The sequence below is a fragment of the Plecotus auritus genome, assembly GCF_963455305.1.
Source record: "Plecotus auritus genome assembly, chromosome: 4".
In the NCBI taxonomy this organism is placed as follows: domain Eukaryota; kingdom Metazoa; phylum Chordata; class Mammalia; order Chiroptera; family Vespertilionidae; genus Plecotus; species Plecotus auritus.
In genome coordinates, this window is record NC_137775.1 from 57,277,132 (window position 1) to 57,296,880 (window position 19,749).

Here is a 19,749-nt window from a genome sequence, read left to right on the forward strand (position 1 = left end):
TACATTTTGAGTTAATTTTTTATAAAGTGCAAGATTTAAGTTGAGATTTGATTTTGAGAGGGCCAATTGCTGCCCATTCATATACTTGTTTTTCATTTGGGCATCCTCTTTTCCAAAAATATCTATTTTTTTGCTTGCTTTTCAATTGGATTTTCTAAGTTGTTCTTATTGATTTGCATAAGTGCTAAAAAAATATTGGATATGAGTCACTTTTCAGATGTATTGCAAATATCTTCTCCCAATTGTGACTGCCTTTTCACTCCCTTAATGGTATCTTCTGATGAACAGTTCTTAATTTTAATGAAATTCAATGATCAAGTCCTTGAAAAATTGAAATTTACTGTACTAACCCTATGTTACTGCTTTTAGTATCATGTTTAAGAAATCATTTTCTACATCAAAGTCATGAAAATATTCTCCTTTGTTATCTTCTAGAATCTGAGACTCTTTATTGTTTTCTCTTTCTTGTTTACATCTACAATCCTTCTAGAGTTATGTTTGTGTAAAGTGTGAGGTAGGAATTAACATTCATTATTTTCCATACGTATTTCCAATTGACCAGCACTGTCTATTGTAAAGACCGTCCTTTACCCACTGCACTGCAGTACCACCGTGGTGAAAAAATTAAGGACTGTATAGGTGTGGGTTTGTCTCTGGACTTCCAAGGAATTGGTTTATGTAATTGTGGCAGCTGGTTAAGTAGGTCCTGCAAGGCTGTCATCTCCTGGTCTGATGCTGGAGCTTGAAGTCCAGAGTTGGCAGTCAGGAAGGGAAGATCATGAAGCGAGCTGGAACTCAGAATCCTGAGTTGAAAACCCACAAGGAGGGACTGAAACCTTTGTTCTTCTTGCCTCTGACCTTGGCGACAGGGGTGCCCTGCAGAAACCCCCAGGTGTAGAGCTAAACACACACCTGGCCCAGGAGTCAGGGGAGATGAAGAGGATCCTGGAGAAGGTAGAGTGAGTGAAGGTCCAGCTGCCGCTTCCCAACAGCTCAGTGCATCAGCAAATCAGCAACAACACGCATCGCCTACAGTAGCTGCTGCTTCCCCTTTACCTTCCAAATCTCCCAAGTTTCTCCCTTGTTGTCCCCCCGTATCAGGAACATACAAGAAAGGGAATTCTAGGTAATGTAGTTCAGCCTAGACAAGTGGACACTTACAAAGCCATCATGAAGTTATTTATTATGTCGCTGTCTTTTCTTTGAGGAAAAGGAGGTGGAGATGTGTTTCTTATAAGATTATTTTCACTACCCAGTGAAACATAGAATTTTATGTTTCACTTCTTTCAGCACTTCCATAAGTCATTGTATTGTTTTCTGGAGTCTATTGTTAATGTTAATTAATCAGCAGTCTTATTTTGTTCTTTTTACCTGGTCTTTGTCTTTGGATTTCAGTAGTCTTATTATGATCCACCTAACCATGTTTTCCTTTGTATTTAATCCTACTTGTGATTCATAAAGCTTCTTGAATTTGTCTTGATGACTCTCATATGATTTAGGAGATTCTTAGCCAATAATTAAATATTATTTCTTCTTATTTTCTCTCAACTCTTTTTTCAGGACTCTATTCATATATTAAACTTTTTCTCTGTGTTCCAAATGTCTTTTATTTTTCTTTTTGTATTTTTCATCCTGTTTTCTCTCTGCACTTCAATCTGGATATTTTCTGTTTTCCAGATTGCTAAATCTCTCTTCAGCTAAGGTGAGATAATAAAAAAGGCGGAAACCTTTATTGTCTGAATATTCTTCTATTGTCTCTTTATATGGCAATAACTTTGCTGAATTTTCTCTAGAGAACAAATAAAACCAATCCAGTCATTTCTCTAACATGGCTGTTCAAAATTTTCCCTGTTACTAATAATTTACAATAATATTTTTCTGATTACTTTCTGGTAATAGCATATACATTGGAGATTACTATCAATTTGGGGAAAGTCTCCATTAAGTTTCTTCATATTTGGAAGAATTTTCCAGACGAAAATCTCCTTGATATATTTCAAACCTCAGTTCTCCTCTACCACACACATCTTTCTGATGTTGTGTTTCTGTGGACACATACAAGTTGCAATGAGACCTCAATCTCTGCACCTTTGGTTAAGGCAATGAGTGAGTGGGCACAACGGGCAATAGGCTGATTCTTAGAATCAGAACACCTTGCAATAACTTAACTCTAAACAAAGGTGAAGGTGAACCACACAAATATCTTTCATTAAACCCAAAACTAAACCTGGAACAACTTTCCCTTAGCTGGATCCTCAAGATGCCCATGGCCATTGCAACTCTATCTGACAGGAGGGGAAACACAAGGAAGGAGAAACTGGAGTAGAGACAGCAGTCACAATGGATTATCTTGTCAGTGAAAATATCTTATATTTTCAAATTTTATAGAAAAATAAACTATGAGAACAGACTGCGAGGGCCCCTTCCACACCTTGGAGGGGTCTGTGCAGGTGAGGGGCTTTGAAGCTTCATCTTCAGTAAATGTGTCTTGTATTAAAATATTAAAGACCCTCCAAAGAGTTAGCTCACCTGGGATCGTGATAGACCAAGAAAGGAAAGCTCAGCCCTGCCCTTTATATAAATTCACGTACATGGTCTTGGAGAGATTCAGTTACCACATCAAACCCTATCTCCTAACAGTCTCGTTTCAGTAGGACTTCCTGGGGGTAGGGGTAAGAGCAATAGTTATTACCCAAATTCCTTCTCTCTCTCAAGTCTCATGTACTGTCAAATTGAGAAGGCTAAAAAGAGCTAATTCCAATGTAACCCTGATATTTGGGGCTAGTGATCTGAATCTAAGCCAGCAACCTATAATTAAGTCTACCTCCTTCCCAGATACTGGTCTTGCAGAACCTGTTACTATGAACAGTGCACTGCCCCGGAGGGAGGGTTATTAATGCTGGTGCCAGGCCAGACCATCAGATATGGCCTGGAGACCCCCAACACCTGGGGGCCCTCTTGCAAGGCCCACGAAAAGGACCGGAAGCGTAATCCATATTGCAGGACAATACCACAGGGGGATATAAAGGAAAGCCCCATTCGTGTTCCTTCACTCAGATTTGTAAGGCTGTTCCCTGAGTCCGCTGGTGTATTAAACAGTGTCCCTCCATTTCTTTGAAGCGTCCTTGGCTTTCTTTGGTCTTCTGCAACAAAATATACTGTCTCTCTTCAGTCAAATATACTGCTCCCAGCTCTCCTGTTCTCACTCTCAACGTTCTCAGAGGACAGAAGTAGTTAGAGTGTTCTGAAATACATTATCCTTACAGAAGACCAGAATAAATAAAGCCTTGCCTACCTCCACTCTCCATTTCCCCCAAACCCATTGCAATAGTCTTTAAAAAGAAAGGCCATTACACATGCTGGGTTTACTTCTCAGCTTTTCCAGTAGGCTGAAGATGCTGAACAAACAGACTTGGGGATTCAGGGTGTGGCTGCAGAGTATCAGCTTTGGGTGCCATAATCTTAAATCTACTAGTATGTACAGCCATATGCAAGCTGTGTGCAGTTAACTGTGTTTATTATACCACAGGAAGCAAAATGTAAACATACTTGGGCCGTTCAAACTTCGAAGAACGGGCGGCTGTTTTATGTCCGTGTTTACTTTGCAGAACGCCATCTGCTCGGCTGTTATGGCAACATGCAGAGTGGCGCAACCCACAGACCTGAAAGGGATTTGAAATGTGTGCTTCTCCTCTGAAACACAAAGAAGACGTCTAAGGTACTTCTTAAATGTTTTTTGTATATTTGTTGTTTTTAGTTTAGTCAAGCACTGGAGGAAGCATTTTACCTAATTATTTCATCTTCTGTAATTGTCTATGTATGTATGTATTAACATGTTTGCCTGTCTATTCCGTTGGAATAAGCAATCACCTGAAGAAGTAATGCTTCTACTTTTAACATATTGAAATTCCTTTACATACAGGAATCTCAGATTGCTTCATCAAATGTTATTCATTTCTTTACCTTTTCAACCTTAAATTGAACTACCTTTTATCAAATGCCTATAATACAGGAGAAACTGTTACCCAATACTTTCACATTACTGCCAGGGAGTCAGAGCTAACAGTTCCCAAGCACATAATGAACTTAAAGTTGCAGTGAGTTTATTCCAACCATCCTGGAGTGGAAGATCGTTACTCATGTATGTATTTATTTATATTTTATATTATTAGTCTCCAGGTGACCTTCACAGACTTATAGATTTTCTATATGAAATGGGATTTTGTTGCCTATACTTATGTCTCCATCTAAAATGTAACTATTCTTTTGCAGGGAGAGCAAGCATGCAAGTGACTAAATTAAGAACTGATTATCTGGGAACAGTTGATGGAGGAGAAGTAAATGTGTTGTTTTTTCTCCAGTATCTGTGTTAACATCTATATGCACACAAAGCCATTCATATTATTATTTCTTTAAGCAAATTCAAATAATACAGGGAGAGAGATAAAAACCTAGGCTTATCTGTCGCACAAGTGAAATGACTCTTACACTGAACATACTGTGGCCATAAGTTGTATCTAAATGCTTTCTGATACTGTGCACTGGTTTCCTGAGTGAAGGTGCACAGAATGTTCATGAGGAAAACATGACCTTTTGTTTGTTGACTCAACAACAAAAATTAATTGGAGCCAGAGGCACATGCATCTGTCAACATTGAACCCTGTCAAACCCTGAACAGTTTGAGAAAGTGGAAGCTAAGCAGATGCTGGGTAATATGTGAGTTCCTTGTTCTTAGGAAACAAGATTTAAAACATTTCTTGGATGTGGAAAATGCTCAGATAATTTGATGCGTTGGTCACAAATATTGAAAATGTGAGCCCTGCCCAGCCTGTGTGTCTCAGCAGTTGAGTATCAACCCAGGAATCAGGAGGTCACAGTTCAATTCCTGGTCAGGGCACACGCCTGGGTTGCAAGCTCGATCCCTAGCGGGCGTGCAGGAGGCAGCCAATCAATGATTCTCTCTCATCATTGATGTTTTATCTTTCTCCCTCTCCTTTCCTCTCTGAAATCAATAAAAAAAAATTAAATTAAAATATATTTAAGAAATAAAAATAAATAAAAAGAGTGCTTAAAATCAAAGAGACAGTGCTTCCCTTTTCATATAAAAATGTTGGAAACTCATTGTAGATATAGAAATTGTGCTTAAATGTGGCGTCTCCTAAACCCTTCAGATATTCTGCACCCAGGGAGCATTTTTGCTCCATCCTTTCCTGCATCAGCCAGAAGAGGGACGATCACCTGTGGCAGCAGAGTAAGAGGCAGTGGCTCAAGGCACAGGGTTTCAACCCATTCTTACCAGACGTGGAACCTCAGAAGCACTTGATGTTACAAATATCAGTATTATTAAGGGCTATTTACTGTGTTTCTGGAGTTCTAGATGCTACAGATCTCCTACAAGCTCCTAGTGTCGCTGAGAATTGCTGTTATAAGGAGATGGGTTCTTCCTTCTTCATGTAGATATCTTGTGCTCATAGATTGTACTGAAAAGCAATTGTTCTGAGATGCTGGGGCAAGTTCCTCGCATATGTGCTTTGCCCAGCACAAAAGGTAAATTTTTTTGTTTGTTTTTGACGTCTATGCCTACTTCTCTCATCTCTGGTGCCATTTGTTATGACAGAAATCTCACAACCCAAGGTCAGTGTTGCTTTCAATAGGCAAAGTTAATGACAGCTACCACCTATTGAGCAGTTGTATTGAAGTAGGGACTGCCTCTCCCATTTTGCAGACAAGGAAATGGAGGCTAAGAAGACTCCAGCATCTTGAGCAAGGACACAAAGTAAAGTAAGAAGCAGGTCCAGGATTCCAACCCTGGTTGGTCTGAACTCAGAGTCAGTGGGATCTCTGCTAATGAAAAAAAAAATCTTAAAATATAATTGACACCAAATTCTGATAAGTAACTTCCTTGGACCTTGCCTCTTCAGGCTACACATCTCCAGTTGCTCTGATCTTATTTTTTTTTTTTATGATGTTAAAGACACCCTCTCTACCCTGGTCACTGTCTTCTAGTCCTATTTGAGTTTGTCAAAGGTCCCACTGAGGCCAGAACAAAATACAGTGCCCCAACTGTGACTCAGCTGAGTAGAAAAGCCCCCTGACCTCTCCTGGAAGAGACATTAAGCTGAAAAACTACGAACTAGCTTCAGAGCTCATGCTCCAGGCACGATGGTTCCCAGTGCACAGTGCTAATACCTCACTGCAGCCAGCTGTGATGTTAACTTGTAGAATCTTAGTCAAGTTCTTCTCATAAGGCATTGATGGGGAAAAAAGAGACATTTTGGGGGGCTAGCAATCTGAATCTAGTCACTGCCCCTTTAATTGTCTGGTCCTGCAAGACCTGTTTACTCCCATTCCAGAGGGGCCATAAACCTTCCCAGATGAAGTTATCAGTGCTGGCGCCAGGCCAGGCCTTTGGTTCAGGTCTCAAAGCCCCAGAACATAGGGCGCTTTAAGAACTTGCAAAGGGGACTGGAAAACCCCATATTTGGGAGACAAAGGACTGGAGAAGATATAAAAAGGAACAACTTCCTCCATGTTGTTGCCCAGAATTTGAAAGACATTTTTCTCTGGGCCAGCATATAATAATAATAATAATAATAATCCTATCTAATAAAAGAGTAATATGCAAATTAACCATCACTCTGCTACACCCACAAGCCACACCCACCAGTGTGAGTATGCAAATTAACCCCAACCCAGATGGCTGCAGCCATGGAGCAACAGGAGGCTTGGGTTTCCCTGGCAATGCAGGAAGCCAAGCTTCCTGCACACCCAGGCCTCCGCTCAAGGCTACAAAGTTTCAATTATAGAAGATAAATAAATCCCCCCAAAAATGGCAGCAGCCACGGAGCTGGAGAGAGCAAGAGGCTTGGGTTGCCCCCGGCGATGGAGGAAGCCAAGCTCTGCAGCCCTGGCCTGCCTTGGCCTCCGCTACAAAGTTTTAATTATAGAAGATAAATAAATCCCAACAAAAATGGTTACGGCCACAGAGCGAGCAGGAGGCTTGGCTCCACTCTAGGCTACAAAGTTTCAATTATAGAAGATAAATAAATCCCAGATACCAGGGCCTCTGCTTGGGTTGCCGGGGGACATGGCTAGCCTGCAAATGACCACAGGCCCCTCGCCCAGGCTTCCCCAAGCCCCAAGGAAACCCCCACCCTGATCCAGGTCACCCTTCAGGGCAAACCAGCTGGCCCCCACCCATGCACCAGGCCTCTATCCTCCTATCTAATAAAAGAGTAATATGCAAATTGACCGTAACTCCAACACACAAGATGGCTGCCCCCATGTGGTCAAAGATCCTGCCCCTATGTGGACACAAGGCGGCCGCCACAAGATGGCCAGCAGGGGAGGGCAGTTGGGAGGGACCAGGTCTGCAAGGGAGGGCAGTTGGGGGTGATCAGGCCAGCAGGGAAGGACAGTTGCGGGGGGACCAGGCCTGCAAGGGAGGGCAGTTGGGGGTGATCAAGCCTGCAGGGGAGGGCAGTTAGGGGTGACCAGGCCGGCAGAGGAGGGAAGTTGGGGGCAACCTGGCCTGCAGGGAAGGGCAGTTTGGGGGGACTAAGCCTGCAGGGGAGGGCAGTTAGGGGTGACTAGGCCTGCAGGGGAGGGCAGTTAGGGACAAACAGGCTGGCAGGGGAGCAGTTAGGCATCAATCAGGCTGGCAGGGGAGTGGTTAGGGGGTGATCAGGCTGGCGGGCAGAAGCGGTTAGGGGCAATCAGGAAGGCAGGCAGGCGAGCAGTTGGGAGCCAGCAGTCCTGGATTGTTAGAGGGATGTCCAACTGCCCGTTTAGGCCCGATCCCATTGGGCCTAAATGGGCAGTCAGACATCCCTCAAGGGGTCCCAGATTGGAGAGGGTACAGGCTGGACTGAGGGACACCCCCCCCCATGCACAAATTTCGTGCACCAGACCTCTAGTAATAATAATAATAATAATAATAATAATAATAAAGTGTAACTCCATTTTTCTAAGTGTTGCTTGGTTTTTCTCCTGTCTTCTGTAACAGCATCTGCATTCAACTCAACTCTGTAGTCTTTCTTACCAGAGTGACCACCAAGACAGGCCTTTCTGCAGTCCCCACCCTGCAGTTTATCCAGGGGGACATAGTGGACGTTTGAAGGCTCTGGTGTACACTGCCTGTCTGCTCTGGGCTCTGCCTCTTGCTGACACTCTCCAGGGCCACATTTTCAGTCTGAAAAGAAAGCTATCCGAATCCAAATCTTAAAGGAGCAAAGGAGAACATGGTTTCCAGTATTCATTCCATTCTTTGTCCAGTTCTATCTTCTTTTATTTCTCCCTATCCCTAGCTTTCTGACTTCATTCTGATAGTTTTACTACCATATTCCACATTTTGCAGGCTTTATTATGTTTGTTTCTCCAAACAAAAAAATAGAGGTAGAAGAATTAAATCTTGTTGTCAAAAGCATAGAAGGAATTGTGAGTATAATTGAGAGGATGTAGGGTTCAGCAGAGGGACTTTGTCCAGAACACACCCATGATTCTGCCTGTCAGTAAAATCAAAGATCCAACCCATATCCCATTTCCTCTATATAGCCTTTCCCAGCCCCTGGCCATTTTTCTCCCCCCTAGCTTTTATGCAAGATCCTTGAGAACAGGGAGCTTTGTCTAGAAAATGATGCCTCTGCCTCTTGGAATGCTACCTTTGTTTGGGTTATTGCTAACATCATTGGGAAGCCTAGGTCGTCTCAATCTCAGTCTCAATCTCAGCACTCGGGGATTCAGTAAGGCTGCCCTGAAGGTTGCCCTAACAACAAACTACCTCAGTTCAACCGCTCCTGGCGGAAGGTGTCTCAGTGCAAACAGGTAATGCTTTAAGACCATGGCTAAAATCTGCTAAGTGCTCATTAAAAACAATGGAGTGGAAACTGAAAGAGATGATCAGTTGCAGAGACAAGGCCTCGGGATCTTATCATGGTAATAGCCCTTTGGAGACTGCATCACCATTCTGGGACCCTGGAATCTCTAAAAACCAAACCAAACCAAACAAGATTTGCTTTACTGGGTATGGAGAAGTTTCATCCAGTAATAAACTTAATGACAATTGATGATTTCTCTAAATAAACTGCATTCTTCTTTGAATTTTGGATTGGAAATATGAATACAGGAATAATGTTAAAGGTCCTGAATGCTAAGAGAAGTCTGAGAACCTGAAATTCACAGGGCCTGTGGAGCTGGCTAAGGCAGTGGGAAGGAAGGAGCTCTGGGACTTGGGTCTCATCCCGTCCTTTCCTACTTTCTGTTCGGACTCTAGGGCCTGAGGCAGGCTGCTCTCTGTAGTTCTGTTTTCTCATCTTTAAAAAAAAGGCATTAAATTTTATGAGCTCTAGTCTCATTTCCAATGGTAAAATTCTGTTTCTAAGCTATTCTTAGTCTAAGAGAAACATGATAAACTATTCTTATTTTTAGAGATACATGATTTCATTTTAATTTTTACATATCTTTAATTTTAGCCAAAACTCACACCTAGAAATGGTCCATAAAAAGATAAACTTCTCTCTCTCTCTTTCTCTCACTCTCTTTCTCCCTCTCCCTCTCCCCTCTATCACTATTATATGCATAGGAAATGTCTGTATCAATGTTTCCTGGGGCTGGGAAAAGGATTTTTACAATGCCTTTTTGCCTCCTGGATTTCTAAGAAGAGGGCATATGAAGTAAAGTTAAAATAAACTCTTCAAAGGTAGACTCAATTAAATTGGTCTTTTGCCTATTGTTTTTTGTTTGTTTGTTTTGTAGCTAGGCTTTAATAAATAACCTTGGAAAATCATTTAAAGAGATGAAACACTCTCATTGTTCTAGCTTCTTTGTGTAGATGATGACAAGGTTTTATAAAAAAAATGTTCAATGAACTGTGTACATGAGTGGCTTTGAATTCATTCCCCCCGTTCAGTTCTCTTTTAACGTATATTGTAAACAGCAGAGACACAAGAATTCTCATCTAGGTTATGAGCCAAAACAAATGATCAGGTTACACTCTTTGGCTTCCACTACCTTGGAAACCACTGGGCTCCATTTTCCTGAGTGGAGAGCACTAGTTCCCTCTCAGGGAAATAATATAATCAACTCATGATTTTTTAAATTGAATGAGCAACCAACTGGATCTCTTCTTAATCTCCACATCTGTGTCAGAAGGTAAGCTTATTTTTCTTGTGATAGGATTTATTTAATCGGAAAATGGCATTTCTTGTAATTGGGTAGCCATTACCTCTTTCCACAATGTTTCAGGGAGAGAAGTAACCCTAATCATTACAAACCTACACATGTTGCTGTTCAGTCTGTTGCTGCATCACAGATGCCCTTTCTGCATAAGCTGCCTCCAAGTAACGTTGCCCATTTGGAACGTGTTATTGACCTGAGCGCTTTGGGAGGCTGTGGCCAAGTCAGAAGGGCTGGCCTGAGCACCGAGTGAGCTGATGTGAATGTGTGGGGCAACAGGGGCAAAGAATGGCACAGGCCCCTTCAGTGGCTTTTCTGTGTGACTTGAGGAGAACTTTGCACGATTCCTAAGAGGTGAGCCTCTAAAAATGACAATGCCTTTATTTGTACAGGAAATTAAAACACCAGGCAAGTGGTATATGTATGCATGTGTTGGCTATGTAGGTGCATTCTACTCAGCATTGTTCATGGAAACTTCAGTGTTGACAATTTATTTTTTTTAGCATACTGTTTTTATATGCATAAAACTGAAAACGGGATGTAAAATAATTGTACGCCAACAGGCTAACCCTTAGACTTATGGTTCCTATGCAATTATATTTACAAAAGAAAAAAGCATACATCACACCAATAAAATTAAAAGTAATTAAAATTTAGTGGACAAACGATGATGTTTTGCTAAAATTAAATCACTGCTCATTAAGATAATAAGACACTGAGCGCAGAAGCCCAGGTTCTTTGAGTGGGTCCTGCCTGGCCCACCGTGGTTTGGGTAACGGCTTGTTCTTCCACCACTTGTCTCCACTCAAACTACTCACTTCCCTCATGCTGCAATCTCAACATGGCTTCCTTTGGCTTTCTCTTGAGCACAACCCATCATGTGTTGTTTAGCCCAGATAATTAAAAAGTTCTGTAACGTGGTTCCAATATGAATTTAAATATGATGCAAATATCAGATGTCAGCCAACATTTTCTGCAAAGGGTGAGATAGTAAATATTTTATGCTTTGAGGGCCATACATACTATCTCCACTGCAACTACTCAACTCTGCTATTTTAACATGAAAGCAAATATAGACAGTAAGAAGTGAATGGGCATGGATGTTTCCCAAATCATAACCCTGTATTTATTAAACAGGTGGTAAACTTAATTTGGCCTGAAGGCTGTGGAGTTTGCCAAATTCATTTGGGATTGTTAATAAAATTATTAAACAGTTGAATCAACATTGGTGCTAATCATGAAGACTACTGTTGCTATCAGTTTAACACTTGAATTATTTGAGTAAATAGGAATGGATGTTTCCTAACCATCAATATTAATATTAGACATGACAACCAAGTGATATGAAAATTAATTTCTCATTTTTTTAGCTGAATCTCTTAGTGTGGTCAGTGGGAAGAATTAAGGCTCTTGAAGACTAGATGAGTAGTTATTTTATAGGAAAGAGGGAAGAAGTTTGAGACTGAATATTTCACCTGAGATTCAAATTCGCTTTTTTTTTTTAGTTAAATGTAGCTAATAAATATTTATTAAACAGCTACTTTATGCTATGCATGTTGGAGGATACAAAACAAGTAGAAAATATGGTCTTCAGCTCCAAACAACATATAAGGTTCTTTGGGGAGAAACAATCTATATAAGACTAGTTAAGATGTTATATCATCAAATGCTAAAATATGTCCTGAGGTTTAGTAGGAGCTACAAAATCTGAAGGGAGAAAAGTCACAACTTGGAAGACTATGAGGAGGAGGTAGGGCACAGAGGAGGAAGGAGCAGTTCGAGCAAGTGCATGAAGATGAAAATGACCTGTGGGCTTGAGATGGGAGACATGGGTAGGCAGAGTGGGGAGGATAAACCATCTGACCAAAGTGGGTGTTGGTCAGTGTTGGTAGACAAGGTGTTGGGGACATCTCCCACTTGCTTTTCTTATAGAGATGAAGCAGGATGGTCTGGATCTCAATTCCAACTAGGAGTTAGAGGAAATGGGGACCTCAGAACAGGAAGGCTGAGTTTAATAGAAAATGGAGTGACATTTAATTCAGGTAGAGGTAGAGAGACTGGGTACAGGAGAAGAATGGTTGAGGTCCCCAAGTGTTCCTGGAGAAGTTTCTAAGATCTAGAGAGGCTGTGTTCCCATTCATTATTTAGGCACGGGGTGTGCCATAGTGGACCATGAAGGTACTTTCTTATGTTGCCAGATGAAATATAAGTAGATTGCCCAGTTAAATTTTAATTTCCAATGAATACTTATTTAGTGTAAGTAACCCCAAATATTGGATAGCAGGCATACTTATACTAGAAAATTGTTCATTATTTATTTAAAACTCAAATTTGACTGGATATCCTACATCTTTATTCACTCAATTTGACAACCCCGGTCCCCTCTCAGAGAACACACAGTCTATACAGATATTGTTCATATAAATAAGTTTAAGTGGAATGAAAGAAAGAAGGCCAATATTATAAACAAGAATACCAAGGAAGACCAAGTTAGATTGGTGGGGTCAGGGAAGGCCTCTCTGATACAGGTGAAGGAAAAGAGCATCGCAGGCAAGAGGAACAAAGTGGACGTAGGGTCTAAAGGAGGAAGTGAAGGAAGAGGAGCATGCCGGGCATTCAGTGTACCTTGGAGATGTGCAAGATGAGTTGGACAGACAGGCAAGGGCACCACTATGCAGGGCTTTGCCTTCCAGTGAAGTATTTGGCCTTTTTTCCCTACCTTAAGTGCAATGGGAAATCATGTTCTAGATTTAAGCAGAGAAATGAGGCCATATAACCTCCATTTAAAATGTTAATCTGGTTATGAAGTGAAGAATGAGTTGGAAGAGGTCAAGAATGAGAAAAGGGGAGACAGATAAGAAGCTATTATGGTGTACCAGGCAGGAGCTGAGGGTGGCTTGGATTAGGGTGGTGGTAGTGCAGACAAAAAGAGTGAGAAGAAGTTTTGGGATACATTTCAAAGGTAGAAACTTTGGACTTGAATAGAGATTGGATGTGGGGTTTGGAGCAGAGAGAAGGTGAAGAACAAATTCCACGTTTCTGGTTTCAACACTTGGGTGGGTAATAGTGTGATTTACTAAGGTAGAGAGCACTGGAGGAGGAGCAGTGTTCTGGGGGAGGTCGAAAGTAGAGTTCACTTTGGGACATTTTAAGTTTATGAGATGACAAGGAGCCAGCTGTAGCTCAGAGGTGAGAGGTCTGGACTGGACATTTGGGGAGTCACTGACATATATGCATAGGCAAGAAAGGTTGAAAATGATTCAGCACATAATTTTCCTACCGGGTAACTTTCCTGATATATATTAATAAGCTTGCTTTGTAAACATTTATTCTATAAACAGCCTTGTTCAACCGTCACAAACACATACATACATAGAATAGTAATAGCTCTGATATCATAGGGTTTCGTTTTTATTAAGTTTATTTTCTTCAAGTGTATGTTCTTTTTGTAAAAAACATTATTGGCACCACAAAAAATCGTGAAAAAGAGGATATAAGAACTTTTTTTCATTGATAAGGATTAGCAATATTTTGTTATTCCACCTTTTGTCCCTATTTTCATTCCCTATATAAACAGTTTTCCATAACTGTTCAGATTATTTAAACCACTATTGTTCCCTTATATTCTGAATAGGCACCTTTCCACCCACATTTTTGGGGAACTTTTTTGGTAAAAATTATATATATTGGTAAAAATATATACATAACAAAATTGATTTTGATCATTTTAAGTGTACAATTCAGTAACATTAATTACAGTTTTGTGCAACCATCACTACCATCTATTTCCAAAAAATTTTCAAACCCAAACTGAAACTCTGTAATCATTAAGCAATAACTACCCATTTTTTTCTTCCTTCTAGTACCTGGTAATGTCTAATCTTGTTTCTATCTCTATGAGTTTGCTAGATACTTCATATAAGTGGAATCACACAACATTTATCCTTTTGTGTCTTATTTCACTTACCATAATGTCTTCTTCAAGATTCATACTTGCTGTAGCATGTAGCAGAACTTCCATTTTCTGACTGAATAATTTTGTTTATCCATTCATCTGTTGATGTAACAAGTCGTTTTTACCTGTTGGTTATTGAAAATAATGCTGTAATGAATCTTGGCATACAAACATCTCTTTGAGTGCCTGTTTTCAAAAAACATTTTTTGGTATTTATCTGGAAGTGGAATTGCTGGGTCATAAGGTAAGTCTATGTCTAGCTTTCTGAGGAACTGCCAAACTGTTTTTCACAGTGGCAGCACCGTTTTACATTTCCACCAGTTTTGTATAGGATTCCAATTTCGCCACCATCCTTGCCAACACTTGCTAGTTTACCTTTTAAAGATTATACCCATTCTAATAAGTGTGAAGTGGTATCTCATTGCAGTTTTGATTTCATTTCCCTAGTGACTAATGATGTTGAGATCTTTTCCTGGGTGGATTGGCCATTTGCATATTTCCTTTGGGGAAGTGTTTATTCAAGTTTTGCCCATTTTTTAATTGAGTTGTCTTTTTGTTGTTGAGTTTTAAGAATTTTTAAATATATTCTGAATATTAAGCCCTTATCAGATATATGACTTAAATTTTTTTCTCATTTTGTAGGTTACTATTTTTTACTTCCCTGGTAATGTTCTTTGATGAACAGAAGTTTTATTGTTGTTGTTATTAATCCTCACCTGAGGATATTGTTGTTGTTTTTCCCAATTGCTTTTCAGAGACAGTAGAAAGGAGGGAGGGAGGGAAGGCGAGGATGGAGGGTGGGAGGTGGGGGGAAAGCATTGATGTGAGAGAGACACATTGACTGGTTGCCTCCCGAACACACCCTGACTGGGGCTGGGAATCGAACCTGCAACCCAGTTGAACCCAGGACCCTTCCGTGTGCAGACCAATGCTCTGACCACTGAGACACATTTGCCAGGACAGAACAAAAGTTTTTTATGAAGTCCAAATTATTTTTTGTTGTTGCTGCTCATGCTTTTGGTGTCATATCTAAGAATCCATTACCAATCCAAGATCATAAATATTTACCACTATGTGTTCTTGGAAAACTTTTATGGTTTTAGCTCTTATATTTAGGTTATTGATCCATTTTGAGTTAATTTTTTTTTTTAAATGGTGAGGAATTCAACTTTATTTTTTTGCATGTGAAAATCTGGTTGTCCCAGCACCGGCTTCTCACCCCTACTTTTAATTTACCTAAAATGTTTGGTGGAATTTTGCAACTTTCCAAAATTGTCCCTGATATCAAGAATTGAATATTTACTTTCTGAAAGTATTTGGTTAACTGAATTTTCCAGATTGAATTCCTCTGCAGTAAACTGCTACTTCTTAAGAGGAGAAAATCATAGAACTGCTTCATTAGAACTGGTAAGTGGACACTTTTAAAATTTGAGAGTAATACTTGGTGATTTAATAAAAGGGATAAATTAAAGATCTTTATTAAAATAAGGAGACAATCTGCAAAAATACAAAAATATTTGAGCTAATGACTTCACTTACTGCTTTCAAATGCTTAACAGGCTATTAAATGGAGATTCCTATTTTTCACCTTCACATGAACAGAGCTAGAGAAAAAAACAAATGTAACTTGCAATTGAAGACTTTACTTTGATATCAAGAAAGGTTTTAATGAAAAAAAGCAGATATTGCTTATTGAGCACCCACAATGTGTCAGACACTGTTTTGAGTCCCATGAGGTAGGTACTATTATCACAGATGAACGTGGACTTGAACCCAAGGAGTCCAACCCTGTACCCAGGCTTATTTCACTTATGCTAAACCAGCTGTTAAAAGTGAACTAACATTAGAACACCCCTCCCTCCTGAGAAAAACAATTGCCTCTTCAGCAGAGAATTTCAAAATAGGTTGGACATTTATCAGTCCAATGAAACTCATAATCCTGACACATTTGACAACATCAATCTTTGGATTCTGTTCAAATATATATATATATTTTTTAGCAGAATAGTCTGTATCCACTCTTACCTTCCTCCCTTTTCTAACATGCCCAACAGAGTACTTTCAAATGTTTTGGAACATTACATAAATATCCACTTGAGTAATATGGACAAATGCCCAATAACACGTCATGAGGAAACATAATACCTTTTTATTCCTTTATAACCTTTGGACTGTGTTTTAATAATTCACGGAGACATTAACCTTTCAGGTGGATTTGAGAATCCTTTTTATTTAATACAATTTTGTTTGTGTTCTGAAACCAAGGACATTGGAGTATTTATTCCCTACTGAATAGAGCATTGTGTACATGTACCTTTGTTTTCTCTGAAAACAGCTCTTAACCTTGATACATCTCCTTGGGGCTGTAGTGTGTGGGTTGCTACATATTGTTCCCTCAGTACGAGATAATGTGATGTGCTCCAACAGGTGTGCTGTTATAACAATACCCCAAATTTCTTAACCCCCTGGTTCCCTTCACAGCATCATTTCCATGGTTCTCGTTTGGCCGAGTCTATGAAGAAAGATGTCATTATTTCTGTAATAGGAAACAGGACCTGAAATGGCAAGGTTTTCACCTGAGACGTAACAGTGTGTGTGAGTGGCAGACTAGGAGCTCTAACCCACATCGTCTGATTACAGTAGGAAGTTAAGAGCAACAGTTTTCAACTGCAGAGATTTTGCCTTATTTCTCCAGGGTACATTTGGAAATGTCTGGAGACATTTTTGGTTGTCACAAGTGGGGACAGGAGGTGGCAGAGGCCAGGAATGCTGCTCAACACTCCACCATGCACAGAACAGCTGCTAGAAAGAATTTTCCAGTCCAAAATGTCAAGGTCCACTTTTCCAGTCCACTGTTGAGAAACCCTGCTTTAAAATAATTAAAATTACTTTGTGAGGTATGTGATTGTCTGGCCACTGTGCTGTCCACCTGAAACCAATGTGGAATAATGCTGAAGGTGGACTGTGGTTGAAAAAGAATTTAAAGAAAAAAAAAGAAAAAAAAGATTGCATTGCAGCCTGTCCCTTCTACCCAATCTTCATTACAAGAGAATTAAGCATCATCAAGTATGTACTACGAGGATAAGGGAAGAGACAGATGATGACACTGGGAGGGCTGTACAGATCAGAAAGATCTCAGCAGTGACTTGGAGATAAATTTGAGAAATAATTAGGAGGAATCAGAAGAACTTGGTGAGCAATTACAAAAGGGCCATGAGAGGAGTCTAGAATGATTATGAGATTCCTGACTTGGGTGCTTGGTTGTTGGTAATGATAGTCACCCAGTTAAGGAAATCAAAGGGCAGGGAAAATGGACAGATCAACAATGGGATGAAGAGCTGGAATGATCATTTTCAGGCAAGAGGTGACTGACCTCTCCCTCCAAACTCAGTAAAGAAGGTAAGTTTGGCATGGATGTAAGTAGGTCTGGAGGGATGAGGAAGCATGGGTCAGAGAAAGTTGTTATTATAGAACCCCACTTTTCACTAGGCAAGCTCTGTTCCTAGTATATGATTCACTACATGAGGGGAAGTAGGGGCAGGGAATAACCTTTAAGGGTTGGGGAAGTACTTTGACAGATTAGGGAAAGGAGTAGAGACTACAACTTCAAGAAGCTGGCATGTAAGAGACATCTCAGAGTACCAAGGTAACCTAGAGATTTACATCCATTTCTTTCCAGATCAGCCACAGAACCCATTCTTAGAGAGAAGCAATCAACTAAAAGGATTTGCTTGAAAGCGGGGTAGTATGTGTGGGATGACCAACCAAATTCCCAATTAAATTGGGCATGGGATCAGTTACAAATGTGGGCCAGTTATGTCATCTCCTTGTACCAAAGAGAGAATATCCTCAGGGATTCTTAGGGAGCCCTCAACATCCAAGTTGTAATCATGTAGAAATTTGAGTTTACTTCCCACAGGCCCATAATCAAATTAAGACAGTAGAAATAAATGATCAGTAGAATAAAAATAAATGAATCATGATGAAATTGTTTTCTTTTGCAGAATCTTGTCTTCTTTTGAGCCTACGCCATGAGTTGGATATTCCTCAGAGATCTCTTAAGTGGAGTAAATAAATACTCAACTGGGATTGGGAGGATTTGGCTGACTGTTGTGTTCATCTTCCGTTTGCTGGTCTACATGGTGGCAGCAGAGCATGTGTGGAAAGATGAGCAGAAAGAGTTTGAGTGCAACATTAGACAGCCTGGTTGTGAAAACGTGTGTTTTGACTACTTCTTCCCCATCTCCCAGGTCAGACTTTGGGCCTTACAACTGATCATGGTCTCCACGCCTTCACTTCTGGTGGTTCTACATGTAGCCTATCGTGAGGGTAGAGAGAAAAGGCACAGGAAGAAACTATATGCTAGCCTAGGTACAATGGATGGGGGCCTGTGGTACACTTACCTTATCAGTCTCATTGTTAAAATTGGTTTTGAAATTGGCTTCTTGGTTTTATTTTACAAGCTGTATGATGGCTTTAGTGTTCCTTACCTTATGAAGTGTGATCGGAAGCCTTGTCCCAACACTGTGGACTGCTTCATGTCCAAACCCACCGAGAAAACCATCTTCATCCTCTTCATGGTGGTTACCTCATGCCTGTGTATTGTGTTGAATTTCACTGAACTGAGCTTTTTGGTTCTCAAGTGCCTTCTTAAGTGCTGTCTCCAAAAATACTCTAAAAGACCCAAGTCCTCAGTGTGTGAGTGCCCCAACCTTACATATGTTGAATGTGATGAGGTAGGGGCCCCTCCGCTACTCCAGAATCACCATTCAGCCTCTGCCATAAGCACAACCCAGGGAAGTGAAACAAAGCTACTTTGCAACACACTAGAAGGTTAAACAAAGAAAACCTGCATCCCTCCTAAGCAAGAACTAGGCTGGGATGGGAAACAAAGTGTATCAGCCTTCATGTAATGTGGAATAAATAAAATTTTCAATATGTGCTCGATCATGTACACCAGAGTTCTCGTTGTTTTGCTGCAGGGTTCATGTGGGTACATGAATTGTGTTTGAATAGTTAATTGCAAATTAGTCTGAAGAAACCCAGCTAACAGCATCCTTCTAAGTGCTTAGGTCTGTCAAGTGGAAAGTATAAGAAGTGACACTTCTGACAAATGTGATGGCCTCCAAGGTGCAGTTGAGGCACTGGCAAGCTTTCCAAAGCAGCAGCCATGGCTCCACTCACGCAGCCCCACCCAATCCTCGCAGAGAAAGGCTGGGGAGGGCGGAGTGGCCGCTAACCAGGGGCACAGGAGCCTATTTAGCGAGAAGGCCCAGCCAGGGGAAAAGACCACAGAACCCACGACTCTGCAGTTTACGTGTCCCTGGACATTGGAAAGGGTCACCCTAGAGTCATGATGGACAGCAGGTCCCCCAGAAAAAGCACATTGATAGGGAGTGGGGGAGGACCCAGAAAAAGAATATGCCCATTTAACACTTCTCTCTAACCACAAAACTTGAAAATACCTTATACATTTCCATTATGATCAGGAATTCACAATGTGTCATACAATGTGTCACAGCTTGCCTACAATTTATTAGTACATCTCCCCTCCCTCTAGAATGGAAAATTGTGTGCTATGCTGTTACTTTCCTATTTAAAAAAATTATAGATATCTCTTT

The 19,749-nt window shown here is 40.6% G+C and overlaps 1 protein-coding gene across 1 annotated transcript; it reads left to right on the top strand.

Annotated features, from left to right (window-relative positions):
• Positions 1–17,479: 17,479 nt before the first annotated feature.
• GJB7 (gap junction protein beta 7) lies at positions 17,480–18,966 on the top strand (the record flags this gene model as incomplete). Its single annotated transcript, XM_080663898.1, has 2 exons — positions 17,480–17,527; positions 18,133–18,966. The coding sequence occupies exon 2, from the start codon at positions 18,160–18,162 to the stop codon at positions 18,964–18,966; it is 807 nt and encodes a 268-aa protein (XP_080520024.1). The 5' UTR covers positions 17,480–17,527; positions 18,133–18,159.
• Positions 18,967–19,749: the final 783 nt, after the last annotated feature.